We start from the raw sequence: 14,611 nt of genomic DNA on the forward strand, positions 1-14,611 counted from the left end.
TACAGTCTGTCACCTCCTCTGGCAAGCAGCCCTCCTGGTCCCGGAGCGTGGGGTCGGCTCCCGACTTCAGCAAAAGCTCCACAATATCCAAAAACTCGCAGGCGGCAGCTGGAGGGAAGAAAGGAAAGGGTTAGTCTGGGGATCCTGACCCGAGGTGGCGCCGAGGGGCGTTTCTGGAGCAGAGCTGGAGCTGGTAAGATCCCATGTGTGTGCCAGAGCTGAAAATGCCATCTCAGCACCTGGCCAGGCAGAGCAGATCATTTCTCAGAGCAGTATTCGGTACTCAATGTACAACTCGCCTTCTGGATTTAATAGCGCAAAGGAAAGCAAAAAAAAAAAAAAAAGAGTGAAAGCCAGAAGTCCTCAAGGGGTGTTACTGGTGCAACCACCACCCCTGAGCCTGCAGTCCTGGTGCCAACGCTCCTTCGGGTCCAGGACTGCTGACAGGCCCCAAATCGCTGCTGTGGCACCGCAGACAGCCCCGAAGAGCCTTCCCTGCCTGCTTTTGTACTCAGAATTTATAATGTATTTATAACACCTTTATAAACCCCTGCCCCTCACCTGCCTCCTGAACCTCCCAGGCAGGACATCGTCAGTCCTGCCTCACTCCCGGCTCTCATCCGTCATTTCTCCTTGAGGAAAACTTGGATGGTTTTGAGCTGCCAGCCAGCCCTTCGCTGAGCACCAGCTCCAGGGGACCGTGCCCGTGCTCACGGACAGCCGGTACCAGCACATCACCGCTATTCCTAACTCACACCTCTGCTAGCAACTGTTTTTTCAGTCCTGATTTATTCTGCCAAGATAGAATCAAATTTGACCCCTGTCCCAGGGATGTAAGAGGCTGGCAGCTTTCAGCTCCTCTCCAACCCCACCTAAGGGTGTTAAAAACAAGGAAAAACAGGGGAGCTCCTTAATACTGAAGAGCTGGGCTTGGCTGATACCAGCACAAATCCCAGTCCTTGCATTTTCCCTTAAGCCTGTCTAACGCAGACCCTAGTGAAGCCGATAACTGCCTCAGCCCCATCTGCCTTACAAGACAGTGAACCTGGCAGCTTCCTCTCATGTTGGTTTTAATTATATTTTGAGTGCTTTCACAACATAAACCGACTAACTCTTTTTTTGCTGTTAAATGTAGTAATCAGCGTGCCTTTTGAATTACTCTGCAGTCTTCTACTGACCTAAAGCGACAAGCAGCAACATTTAATTAAAATAAATTCGTCGTGTGATTTATATACTGAAAAAGCTAAAAACAGAGCGGAAAAAGGGGGCAGGCGTTGGTGAGGAAGCCCGTGGGGGTGTAGGTGAAGGGCCGGGAAGCACGTTGCAGGGTGATGGCCCGGCACCCTCGCAGAAAGCAGCTTTCCAGGGGCGCCAGGCGAGCTGCGGTGGCAGCTCCAGGAGATGGGGAGCTGATGCCCGCACGGGAAAGGCAGCTTCCTTGTCCAGTGCTGCTGGCAGGCGCAGCCCGTGTCCCCGAGCAGGCCGGGGACATCCCTGAGGACGAGCACGGCTGCTGGATTTATCACACCCTGGGACCCTCGATTTGTCAAGGGCCAGAGCGGCAGCCCTGACACTGGCACGGGTGAAGATGAATTTCCATTCAGCGCAGTTCGCCTTCCAAGTCCATTAATCCTCAGGGTTCAGATGATGAATTTATTTTCTTTTTTTTTTCTTTCTTCCTTCTTTTTTTTTATTATTTATTTTCCCTCCAGCGTCTCCTCCCACAGCACAGAAAGAGCCAAACAGATGGTGCTTTGCAGGGAAGCCGGAGCTCCTCATGAGGATACAGATCCTGCCCACTCCATGGCCACGTGGCCGCCAGCACTCGGAGAAGCCTTGATTTCCTCTGGGAGAGGCAGTGGCTATGATTTTAGTATTCCTGGCGGGTAGGTGGACGGATGGACGGATGGATGGATGGATGGATGGATGGATGGATGGATGGATGGAGAGGAGCTGCAGACGAACAGCCTTTTTAATGAGGACGCTGTGCTCAACCTGGCACCGACTGCCACCTCCAGCCTGGAGGAGAGCGAGTCCGAAGGCACCGGCTCACCGGCAGGACCCGCTGCCGGCTGGCCCCCACTTAACCTCCGATTAAACCCAGGGTCGGCGCTGATCGGAAGGAGGCAGGATTTATAACCCGCAGCAGGATGCAGTTCGACACTGGCTGTAATCAGGAGAGCTGTCACCACAAGGACAGCTGTCAGGCCATACTGGCTCATAAAAAAGGGATGGAGACACCCTAAAAGCGGTGGCTGCCTTGCTGGCCTCACTCACGGGATTTAACCCTTCCCTGAACGGCCTCTCTCTGCCTCTCCGCTGCAATTAATGGCTCGGTTACACTTGCTGAGAGAGTATCCGGAGATTTTCGCTGGGTTCCAGTTTCAGGCCAGCAGCCACTTGACTCAAACCTATTTGTTCATTTAACAAGCTGTTTTCAAGATTGGGGTGATTTACGGCAGAATCAGCTAAGCGAGGGGATGAGGACAGCCTGAGTGCAGTGATGGTCAGCCAGGGAGAGCGGGGCACACACGGGCACGTTGGACCTCTGTGCCTGGGACTCAGAGAGGCTTCCCCAGAGCTGAAATACAGGGAGGGCAGGGGAATCACACTAAGAAATGTGAGCAGTTAAAACACTCGGGGGGTGAAAACAAAACAACACAACTGGTGAACTGTCATTATTAAAAGATCTGAGTCATCGAGGCGGATCAGAGAAACCATTTCCAAAATCATGTTAATTAAAATCACTTACGTTTGTTCACTTGTGTTAAGACAACTTGCTTCACTCACCAGCCAGAGGCATCCACCTGCGTGTAATTTACACCGAGGTGATGTTATTTTCACATACTGAACTCGCTTGAAGCAGGTGCTCTTGGACAACTCACACGCAACGTTATGCTTTTGCAAAACCCACTAGAATCCACTGTGCACCCCTTGGTAGGCAGATGTCAGTGCTTGAGCGGGGAGAACATCTCCCCAAGAGACAGAAAGCCCAAAACATGGAATGAGCTGTGCAGAGAAAGAGGCATTAAGTGCTGTCATTCTGCGGATGCTGCAGCACTAAGCAACATGTTCGCTACTTGAGTCAGAACGATAAGGATTTGAAAAATAAAATATCCTACAGAAATCATACATTATTGTAATTAAAGTCTCGGTTCAGGGGCCCTGGAATCTGGGAGTTTAGATCCAGATCCAAACGCTGTGCCTTGGACTGAAGGTCGGCAAAGCGATTTTGCCATCCTGCTAATGTCCTTGTGGAGAGACCATAGGGGAGAAAAAGACACAAACACTTCAGAATGACAAGTGTGCTCTTAATTACACAGTGGCAGGCATCGAGAGAGAGAGTATAAAATAAGAACCGGTATGTCTTAATTTTGGGGAAAAAAATGACACAGATTCAATCAATACCTTTTTTCCTATTCCCTGCACATCGGCACCACACGTGTCACTTTAGCCTCTAACTTTTCTCAGTTGGAGACAGAACGATCTTTCAATTAAAAGCATTGCTGCAAAATCTCACCTCTAATTAGCACGTAATTGTAAGAGGGGCAGAAACTGTAACTTCGTTCTGCCTGTTTTGCTAGCAGAGAAGCTGCTGCTATCTCAGCTGCGATCAAATAGGTTTGTCACCCGGCCACATGGAGGTGAAGGCCACCTTGCTTGTCCTCTTCCCCTCACCAGCATTAAAGCTGGTACAGACCCTCCTCTCAACCTTAACACCCCCTAACCAGAGCCACTCCTGCGCCTGGAGGTAGCACAACCGCATCCAAGAGACACCCAGGGAAAACTCGGCAGAAAGTGCGTCACTAATGGGGGGAAAAAGAAAAGCTTTAAGGTGACATTTGCAGAGGAGGATGAAGGGGTGACAGCAGTGCTCCTCGCTGCTTCTCCCACTCCTACCATGTTGGGATTTGCCGGTGGAGATAGATAGCCGCTGGTTAATCAAATCCAGCTTCCCTGCCCATATTTCTGCTGAAATTTGCTTTCTGTGCGTAGACCATTTCCACCAGCTGCAAATTCATCCTGTTAAGCGGGAACAACCAAGCTGAAAGGCAACTTACCATAATGGAGTGCAGTCTGGCCTTCCCCGTCCTGGAAAAGAGAAAGACACTTGATTTTAGAGGTAGAGGTAAGGTTCCGGGGATACAGGTAAATCCCTGTTTTAAATACGGCGAAACACAGCGATATTTTAACTAGACCAACAGCCCAGGACACCCAGCTACCTGGCAGTTAGGCTTTGAATCATCATCTGCCATCAATCCATATTGATGGATAATCGATATCTATCCACCCGTAAGAGTGCGTGGATCACGTCATGACACGAGTATAATTCAGTTCACAGCGTTATCACTTCAGCCCATAAAAATGACGGATTTCAGTCCTACGGCCTTGCTTTGGGACCCTCACCAATCCTGATACTTCAGTGCAAGATGCTTCTGGGCAAGCTCGGCCTTCGAGAGAAGGGGAAAGCACCGGGATGCTGGCACAGCTCAGTACACCCTACTCTTGAGCACAAGGGGTCAAAAAACTTCCTCTTTCCTTCCACCTGAATAAATCTCTGGCCTCTGCTCTTAGAGAATTCAGGTCTGGCCAAAGGTGGACCCAAAGCCCAGGTAAGTTCTGTGGGGCTGCTGGCAGCCCTGCCGCACGAGCGTGAGGAAAGGGCTCAGCATTTGGGAATGAGCGCCCAGGCACCGTGCCGCAGCCTCATCCTGCCGTGAGAACAGGTGAAATACCAGAAGGAAAGAATTACCAGCCCCTACTTTGCTTTCACTACCCACCAGGATTAGCCTCTAATTCAGTTCTTCGCCTCCTTAATTTATTTGCATCTGTTTATGGAGACTTAAGTTTTTAATTACCAGCGTCTTCGGGATTAAGGTGCAAATTCTGCAGCCTGCCACGGATTCTGGAGGAACAGGACAACAGGTAGAAATCCCACCCATAGCTGTTTGGAGACTTTTGGTTTCCCAGCCTGTTACTCTGTTTGATTTTAACCCCTTTTAGCTGTGGAACTAGGAAGGAGTTTTGTTTCAAGGTGAGAGGTGCTTGGCTCTGGGATGTTGCACTAACAGAACAAATGCAGGAGCAACAGGGACAAAAGAGAAAAGCCAGATGTAACTGGCATTTGCTGCCTAAACATCAGTTTCATGCCTTTTCCACGCAAAAGGTTGGGGCGGGGTATGTGAGATTTTTCCTTCCATTCATGGCCTTCGAAATCCGCAGGTGAATGGGACTGGAGATGTGCAGCAGAAATCCCCTTCCAGGGGAACGCTTTGCTAAAAAATTACCTTATAAAAGACATACTCCAGGTATACTACAGCCTCCTTCAAAGTCCTGCAGAAAGCACTTAGTAAGCTTTGGGCTAACAAGGCTTTTTATTTCCCTTAGATGTACTTTCTGGCATATATTGGGCTAAGAACAGAGCGCAAGTCCCAGCATATGAAATGCGTCCCTTTAATCCCTGTGTGGTTTTTAAAAAGAACTATTAATCCTATGTTATGCAAACACTTTATTTACACTGTAGATTTTTTTTTTCCCCCTTTGAGCCTGATGGCTCGCCAAATGCTATTCGTTATACTTCTCAGACGCTACGCTATTTGCCTGTATTTTTCTCTGTGACAAATTTTAATCCAGGTAAATGGAAAAAAGCTCTAGTGTGGTCACTCACTAAGGGCCTTGAAATGCCCTTGGGAGGCTGCTCATCTCAAATCCCTCTTTGATTTGGCTTTTTTGGAGGACTGTGGCTGATTGGAGCCTGATGTGCCTGGCTCTAGGTACGGCAACTCTGAGCCTTCAGCGCAAAACGGTCACACCCGGAAACTAATCGAAGACGGGCCGTGAAAAGTGAGGATTACAGCTTCCGTTGCAGAAATTACAGGAGATGAACGTCGCCTACCAGGCCCTGGAAATGTTTGTTTTGAAGTGGTCTTAAGGTGAATTGCGGCTGGTGTTGATGCAAGGGATGCTTCCCAATGCGTGACAGAAAGTAACGGTTTCTGGAGCATTTGAGGCACGGCACGGTGTGTCCTTCTCCCAGGACGTGCCTCTGTCGGGACAAGCGACCCCAAACTTTGAGGTGACAGGGCCAGCCTGCTGCTGCCGGCACCGGCAAATGTCACCAGCCCGGCCTAGGATCACTGGCAGCGGATTGCCATGTCGCAGCCAGGACAGAATCCTCTAAAGCCAAGAGGAAAGCAGAGACGCCGGCGGTGATGAGACGGACCGTTTTGCTCACCTGGCTGGGCAGCTATTTCGTCCCCATTGAAACCCATCAGGATTTTTTTGGTTGCTTTTATACAAAGCACTGAGTTGGAGGGGGGTGTCTGTCACAGTTGTTCACTTGTCTCCAGTTTAGCTTTCACATTATGGAAGTGTAAAACATACAGAACTGCAAGTACGAGACTGAGTCTATCAATAAGTACTGAAGCTAATAATTTGATAAATTTGTAATGTAAAAAGCTGAATACTGTAACCAGTGATTTCCAAACAGTACCTATGGCAAGTTAGGTAATCACACTGCATTATCATTTCTGTGCTAAAGCATGTTAATAGAAATTAAAGACTTTTTTTTTCCCCTGATAGGAGCGTGAGAGGAGCAGAAAGGGGAGGTGTTGAGCAGGGAAGCTGGTGTCAGGGAATGCAAGACATGGGCAGCTCCGAGGCCAACACCAAACTCTGCTCTACGCCAGAGAAATGCCTTTTCAACGTCACACATCAGCCGAACTGATGTCAATGTGAGAGGTTAAAAAGGATGACACCAGAGCTCTGATTCACTGAACTTCCAAAGAAGAGAGGGAAAAGGCCAGACACGGATCAGTAACACACAGCGCTTCTGTACAGCTTTGATTTTGGCTTGCAAGGCACTGGCAGGTCCTGTTCCAGAGCCTTTTTAGCCAAACCGCATCTATAAAAACAAGGAGCTTATGGAAATGGCAGAACCCATATGAGCTGACAGAAGACGACCAGAAAGGAAGACTATTACACGCTTAAATGTAGGAGTGCTTGGTCCTGCACATGAGTTACTGACCAACAGCAGATCAATTCCAAGCTTCGCTCTCATGTCCTACTGCTGTGTGCTGTCCCTTGTGCCTGTGGCACATCTGGCCACAGCAGGATAAGGGCTGAGCTGCACTGCCTTCAAGAGAGGTGAGAGCATTTCCAAAGACTCAAAAAAGAAACCCAAACGTCCATGTCTACTAAAACCATCAAAACAAAGACGCTACAGAAACACCGGCACCTCCTACGTCCGTGGTCTGCGACAGATGTCACTCAATGAAAATCCAACTACCAGTGGGTAACTTATTGGATAACAGGATTTTGTTCTGCTCCCGAGAAATTTAAGCAAGAGAAATGAGAGAAGATGGACCAAGCGCAGATGGACCAACTGCCTTATCCGTTAAGTGGTACTATGGCTACGGCACGTCAATTTTGTCTTATAAGTGATAGGATTATATTGGTGTTGCCATCCCATGTTCATTCCTTGAAAACTTCTGTACCTCACTTAACCTAACACGAGGTTTCTGCACTGAGGGGCAGAGACACAGAAACGGCTTGGCTGAGCCCCGCTGAGATGCTGCAGGTGTTATAAAGGGCAATTCCCGCTGCCCTGTGGTGGCGAGCAGACCTTGATGTGCCAGTGCTTGACTCTGTTGGTTTCGCAGGACAGCTTTTAAGACCGTGTTATGTAAACCTTGATCTTCCAGACCTGCCTCATTTGCTCTCCAAGCCACATGCCGAAACCTCTGCGAATGGGAGGACAGCCCTGAGGGAGACACCCTCCCTCCCTCCATCCCACGGGTTTTACTTAGCACGAGTACAGAAAGAAGAAAACCAAACTCACGCTACTTATTTAGGCCAGCTTTGGTTCACCTAAACCCCATATTTGTGACGAAGCCGGGGCTGGACAGCCCCCCCACCAGCCGTGAGGGTCTGTGTGGCACCGCCGTAACTCCCTGAGCAATGGTCCACGCTGAGACCTCACCTCTGCGCCTTCAGTCACATCTCCAAGCGCAGACGTCACCAGCCTGGAAAGCGCAGCAGAAAACATTCGCTCTAACCTCTCCCTTCGGAGGGACAGCCCATGCAGGCTCTATTTCAAAGTATTATTTCCTCCGCATCACCTCCTCTTTCTGCTCATTTGAGGCACCTGCTCGTTCCCATTGACAGACTCCAAATGTTGGCAGGGATCACAGGAGATAAGACTGATGAGGTGATAACAGTGTTTAACAGCGCTGGGTCCTGAGCAGTGTGGATGGGCAGGAGGGAAGATAAATATTTACACTACATCTTTAGAAGGTGAGTGAATAAAAAGGGCTGGAATAATACAGCTTCTGAACAAGCACCAGAGCTTAGGAGCTGTGAATATAAATCTCTGCAGCCTCACGACACACACTCACTCAAGCCAGGGAGATGAAAAATAGCAAGAAAATACTTCTCTCCACTTTTAAAAAGGGTTTTATTTCTCATTTATTTCCACTTTAGACTTCAACTTCCCAACAATTCACTTTAACCTCATCATCTCGTTTTTTCTCTCTCCAAAATTTTATCTCTGAGATGACTGAGGGTGAGACTACAGCTTAAAAGAATTTACATGCTAATACCCACCAATACATAAAACCAGACAATGTGGGCCAACATAACCAGTCCTGAGTCCACCAGACCATCTAGTACATGGCCCCAGCACAGCCTTCATTTTCATTTACACGCTCCTTTTGCACACAGCAGCCAGGGTTCGGACACGTACGTTAAGAGATGGAAAACGAGCATTTGCTAAATTGAAGCAGACACACAAGTGGATCGCTGGGTGTGCAAATGCTGGCACAGAAAAGCAACTGTTTAGTTTGAAAATCGAACCTGCTCTTTTAAAATCCATACCTTACACCAGTGTGAATCCACACGCACATAGACTTTTGCTTTCAGGCGCTTCCTGAGCCTTAAAGCAATGCCAGCAACAGTGCAGTTGGAGAAACAAGACCATCCAAGAGCTTTGTGTCGGAACATCTAGAGTCCCAAACAGCTCCGACCCTAAGAGAATAAAGCAGATCTTTTACGTCTTTTCCCATTTTTCAGCTTTCTGATTTTGCTAAAATAAAATATGCTTGTGAGCGCTCACCTTCACCTGCTCTTTTAGACTGGGTGGCCCATACAAGGAGAGTCAGTTAGCTGGTGTTTGTGAGGTTACGGCTGTCAGCGTTAAGCATAGGCTGATGTGAGGCATCACCACGTGCATCCTTGGTACCAGCCTGAAGGCAGCTCAGGCACGCCTCAAGGACAAACACCGTGGGACGAAGGATACAGAAGCAAGCCCCAAATCCATGCACTGGTCACCATCAGGACTGCAAATAGCCCAGGCTGACAGGTGCAGGGCTCAGGTATCCTGTAAGTTTGGTTCCTCTATTAATTCTTCCACCTCCCTTGCATGTGGGTAGGCTTGGCAGGGTCCCTCCTCTCCCAAAAGCTCTCTCCTCTGGCCCCTTCCTCCCATTCAGACCTTTCCCTGCGCTGTGCTGTAAGGATGGAAGGTGCTAGACAGATCTTTATCATGTCCTCTTGGGCTGCTCTCCAGAGCCTAGCGCGCCAGGCTATCACTTGGCCTATCTTCTAAGTGCCTCACAGATAAATTAGATCTGCATAGAGAAGCAATTATTACATTTCTAATGGCATGAACCCTTACAGCACAATCTGCTACTGAAAGGCAAAGGAAATTGCATTAGCTTTTGTCTGATTCAAAACTATGATCAAGGGAAGAGGGATGTTGAAGCCCTTTAAAGCCAAGCTGGGGATCTTTCTGTCTGGGGAACCTCCTTATTCCTATTCGCTGCCCGAACTCATCCTCTTGGTTCATTTAGGTGCACTAATTTGGAGAAGCCCTTCACTTGCAAAGCTGCTGGTTAAAACCAGACCTAAGAAAGCTTGGAGAGAATACGATGAGTGCCGCTTGCTCCCTCCCAAAGACTGCATCTGCTAATGCACCCAAACGCCACCGGCCCGAGGAGTTCAGCGTGCCAGGGTCACGCTAATCCCTCATCGCCCTAGTTTCTAACTGGTGGCGTACCTAAATTTCCAAGTGCAATTTCAATGGGATTTATCACATCTACTATCATCAGCATGTAGTGCTTGCTGGCACAGATACAGCCTCTCAATATCCCGCTGCAGACGTGGCTGTCTAACTGCGGAACAAACTGATTTCTGAATCCACGCAGCTCGTGCGGCAATCCCCAAACTCTCAGGGCTGTTGTCCTGTTGAGCGTTTTCACCTCAATTCGCAGCCATCACTCTGAGCACAGCTGTGCATTTGTGCGTACGTATTTACAGGCTGCTCCAGAGAATATTTGTTACTGCCTGTTACTTCCAGCATTGGGCATCTTCCCAATTGTCTAACAAGTGTGTTGGTGCAACGTAAAAGCTGCCAGAAAGCTCCGGGCTTCCTCAGCCCAGGGATTAAAAATGTGTTTGGAAAAAGCCAGGAACAAGCATTACAGTGCTGCAGCCGAGCCAGCCTCCAACAAAACTATGCAAATGCGATCCCAGGCTGCAAACAGGACAATATTCCTAAGGATGAGATGCTAAAATCTCTCTGCGTAAAAGTTGGTAGCTCTTGTACTGCTTTATCACTTTAGCTTGGCTGAGGCAGATACCTGGTTATTTAAAGGGCAGGATAAATGGGCTGAGACAGCTTTCCCATCCCCAATTCACTAGGGAACGCTTGGAAATTCCACCTGACACCAGGACTGCACTGTGCTCTTAAACAATCTCCCGTCTGATCCGATTGTTCCCCAGTGGGGAGGCAGGCTGCAGCTCGCTCAAGAGTCATTGATTGGATTAACAGCCTAATTCCCAACAGATGAATAGAATACTGATGTCTTGTCAGCCCACATCATAGAAGGAAAACACAATCTGCTTCTACAGCCCCGAAATTTAACCCTTTGCTTCCCTGCTCCCCCTCCCCGGGGCATGGGGCTGCATGCTCGAGTCCGGCACTTTCGGCTCGAGATCCTACTTATTTTAAGGAGAAACTATGTATTAACCTTTGGGACACTTCGCCTAATCACTTACATGTCAAAGGATCAGACGTTATTTTCTAAAAGGTTGGTTTTGTAAGAAGCCCTTGTTTCATCCCTTCTAGACAGAAAAGATTCATATCGGCAATCTTAACTTTTTTTCCTTCCTTCCTCGTTTTACCACCTTCCATTAAAGGAAACACTGTGCGCTTCACCGTGAGTGGGTGAAAATTCACTACCTTAACGATATTTATTCTGAAATATACAGATATCGAACGCTTTCTGAGTCTATCATTCGATTAGGGGGACGGATCTGCCTGGAGAGGAGCATCCAGCCACGTTGCAGGAGAGGCATCGCTGCAACATCCTCCCTCTCCAGCAGCTCTTGGCAAGCCCCTGGGCCGGGGAGAGGAGCTGGAAGCATCATTTGCTCCCGGAGAGCTCCCGTTCTCCACCTCCTAATGGAGACACTAATGTTTTCTTACCTCATAGAAAGACTGTGATAAGAAATTAATTGCTACTGGTCAAATGTTCCCTACTACAGAAGCAGGACTGTGTGCATATTAAAGAGATTCCCCGAGAAGAAAATTTATTTATGGACTCCTTGGCACTGTCGGCATTTATCTCCTTGCTCGAGAGACGAGAATAAATAAAAATCATCTGATTTTAAGAAACGTATTCAAAATCAGCTATTTTTAACTCAGATCACTGAGGCCCCTAATGTTGGTGGGGTTTGTATCCTTCTAACAGCAACTTTTATGCCTGCATTTACAAAACAGGCAGGATACATTTAAATATCGTCATTTTTTTCAGCAGCAATCCTAGAATATACAGAGACAGAGCTGCAGCACTCATGCCAGGACTGTAACCCATACTGAGAGGTGTGCTCTGGAGTATCTCTGATCCAAGTCTCAATGGCAATGGTTTGCCAACTTTTTAACTGTTTATCCCACCTCTGCAAGGTGTGCATCACCTGGGACAAGCCAGCTTGCTTTGTGAAACAGAAATATTTTCAGTTTCATGTAGATTTTACTACCTCGCATGCGGAGTGGAAATGCTCCCACCACCGCTCCTTAACTCTAAAAACCTAATTAGCTCAGCACTAAACCAACACGACAAATGGAGGAGAAAGCACGAAAGGATGGAGGTATACACCCTTTTTTCCTCTTCTTTTTAACAGCGCCTGCTAGCAATGACAAGTTTTTCAGACTTCATCATTGCACAGCATTAATATACGCATAAAAAAATTGGCTAAGAGACCAACTGGCTGCCAATCCATCAACCCTTCTTCAGAGAGGAGCAGGGTGCTCCGTGTTCACAACACGGGCACTGGGAGGCAACCGTTCGCATTAATGACAGAGCCGCCTTCACCAAAACAATTAGCGAGAGATGCCGCATCGAATCAAACAATTCAATTAATGCAGTGCTAGCGCTTTAAAGTAGTTCGAATTATTAGCTCCTTTTACAATTTGAAACCATAACGTTGCACTTTCATCCCAGATGTGAATTTTTCTGGAATGGCAATAAATAAACAAGTTAAACAAGCCCTGTCCAGCCCAGCCCCTGTCCTGTAACATGGCTGCGCTCGCGAATCCAGGTTAAGGATGGGGACTGGGGCAGTTGTGCCCTGGAACTAGCAGACTGCAGGTTTTATAAATACATACAGAAATAATTAAAATCTAAGGGGTTTAGAAGGGTTAATCTCCTTTAAATAATCCCTGCCACAAAGCCTGTAAAGTCACTGCTGGCACCGCGCCCGCATGGGGACCGGCTGTCGGATATCAGGGCAGCACGTGTGGTTGGGAGCGGAGAGATTAAGTGGAAGCGCTGCGGCGGTGGCCCTGTCAGACACGCTGCTCCCCCCGGTCACTACCGAGGGGCTGGAAACGCTTCGAGCGGGATCGGATCCAGCGCCAACCAGCGATAGCCAACGCGCCACTTGCTCCACCTGATTAAAGGGAGAGAAGGAAGCTTGATTAGGCTGCTAAATTTAGCGGGTTGGACGGGAGACGGCGAGGAGCTGAGAGTGTTGCTGCTGCCACCACTCCAGTTCACCTGAGCCCTTTCTGACTTCAAGGCAAACGGCGACTTATATTTATTTAAAGGGATTCAGGGCATTGCAAATAACCTCTTTTCCTGCGCAGGCTTGAACGCACAGCCCTGGATAGCTAAGGAGATGCTGCACTTTTTAATTGTCAGCAAGAAGGAACCCAGAGCCACCACTCTGCGTTTCAGGCCTCTTTGTGTAAAGTGTCCTTTGAAAAGCCACAACAGACTGGCCATCAAAGATAAAGAAATCTAAAGGAAAGCAGAGAAACTGCTCCTGTGTGGGGTAAAGAGGTGTCCTGTGTGAACCCACACGTTGATTTCTGCTGATTTGGGCAAAGGTAGGGACAGCTGAAATGCCCAAGAACCCTGCAGCAGCGGCTGGAGCACCGGCAGGGAGGTCGCAGTATCGCGACGGCAGGCACGGTCACAATAAAAGTGCAGCCACGTTTGCACATGGCGATGAGCAGCAGGAGGAGCAGAGATGTTGCTAACAACCTGGGGATGTTCTTCTCTTTTATGTCGGTGAGGATAAAGGCTCTGCCTTTGGTCTCCTAAACCTTCCTTGGCTTGGTGCGCAAAGTCAAAACTTTCCACGCTCTGAGCCATCCTCTGAACTCGTTAAATGCGATCTGGATTTTACTAAGCCAAGTTTGGGGATGCCTGGGGTAGCAGGGTGGCCCACGGCCCTCAGCTTGAATGGCACTTCTTTCGTTTTCTGCTTCTTTAGAAAAAAACCCAATACCAGGGAGCTTGCTCAGACACCTCAAAGCATCTCAGGGTGGTGCTCTGCCCTGCAGCCTCCAGACAGCCTTTCCTTCCCAAGCACGCCTGTTTCTTAAGGACGACGACTCCTCTTTGTGGCTAATCTGGAATTAGAGAGGACTGTTCGCACACTCACAGCCGTCTGCCAGAGAGAGAAGGCATCAGAGGCTGGATCCTGCCCCAAAGTGGATCACTGCCAGGAAGAAGCCGGCTGCACGTGTTGACTTAGGAAGCTCCCATCTCATCACCTCAAAGGGTTGCTCTTTTTGTGACATCCGACAGCCTTTTAGCAGCCTCCGTGAATTGTATTAGTAGCTGATTTACCATTTTTTATTTTATGAGGCATGAAGCTGCTCTTTCATTTGATCATCTACCAGCAAGTACAACTACATGTCAGACTCCGAGAATTCCCCTCCCAGTCTATGATCATTGGGACTGTTTCCTCATGGAAGAAAGGATAAATAAATAGAGAAGGGTTTATTGGTACTGCTTATTCACACACAGTCAGGTTTCCAAAGAGCTATTAAAAAAGTGCCAATACTAAAGAAAAAAAAAAAGGAAAAATGTCTGGAGAAAACCACCTCAGGACGTCAAACTGTATCAGTAACCAGGATTTCTCAACGGAGCCACAGCGCTATTAAAATAAAGCTGAATTAAGTACTTGCAGTTTGGTCTGTCATTACTTATTTAGTGAGATGCAAAATTGATCTTCACTTTAAAGGGCTCTTTCAAAGCCTAGAGGCAGCACTTGCTCCCTTCTTGTGCCGTATAATAGAAGTGTTCCTAATGAAATTCAGCAG

General features: G+C 48.2%; 1 protein-coding gene across 1 annotated transcript in view; it reads right to left on the reverse strand.

Moving 5' to 3' along the window:
- Window positions 1-3: 3 nt before the first annotated feature.
- ACBD6 (acyl-CoA binding domain containing 6) overlaps window positions 4-14,611 on the reverse strand; it is a gene marked incomplete at both ends in the record, with an annotated part of 77,244 nt that continues 62,636 nt past the window's right edge. Inside the window, 2 exons of the mRNA XM_009874623.1 lie at window positions 4-108; window positions 4,062-4,092. Coding sequence (XP_009872925.1) covers window positions 4-108; window positions 4,062-4,092 — 136 coding nt within the window. The remainder of the gene's footprint in view (window positions 109-4,061; window positions 4,093-14,611) is intronic.

Source organism: Apaloderma vittatum, unplaced genomic scaffold (assembly GCF_000703405.1).
Source record: "Apaloderma vittatum isolate BGI_N311 unplaced genomic scaffold, ASM70340v1 scaffold2348, whole genome shotgun sequence".
Lineage (NCBI taxonomy): Eukaryota > Metazoa > Chordata > Aves > Trogoniformes > Trogonidae > Apaloderma > Apaloderma vittatum.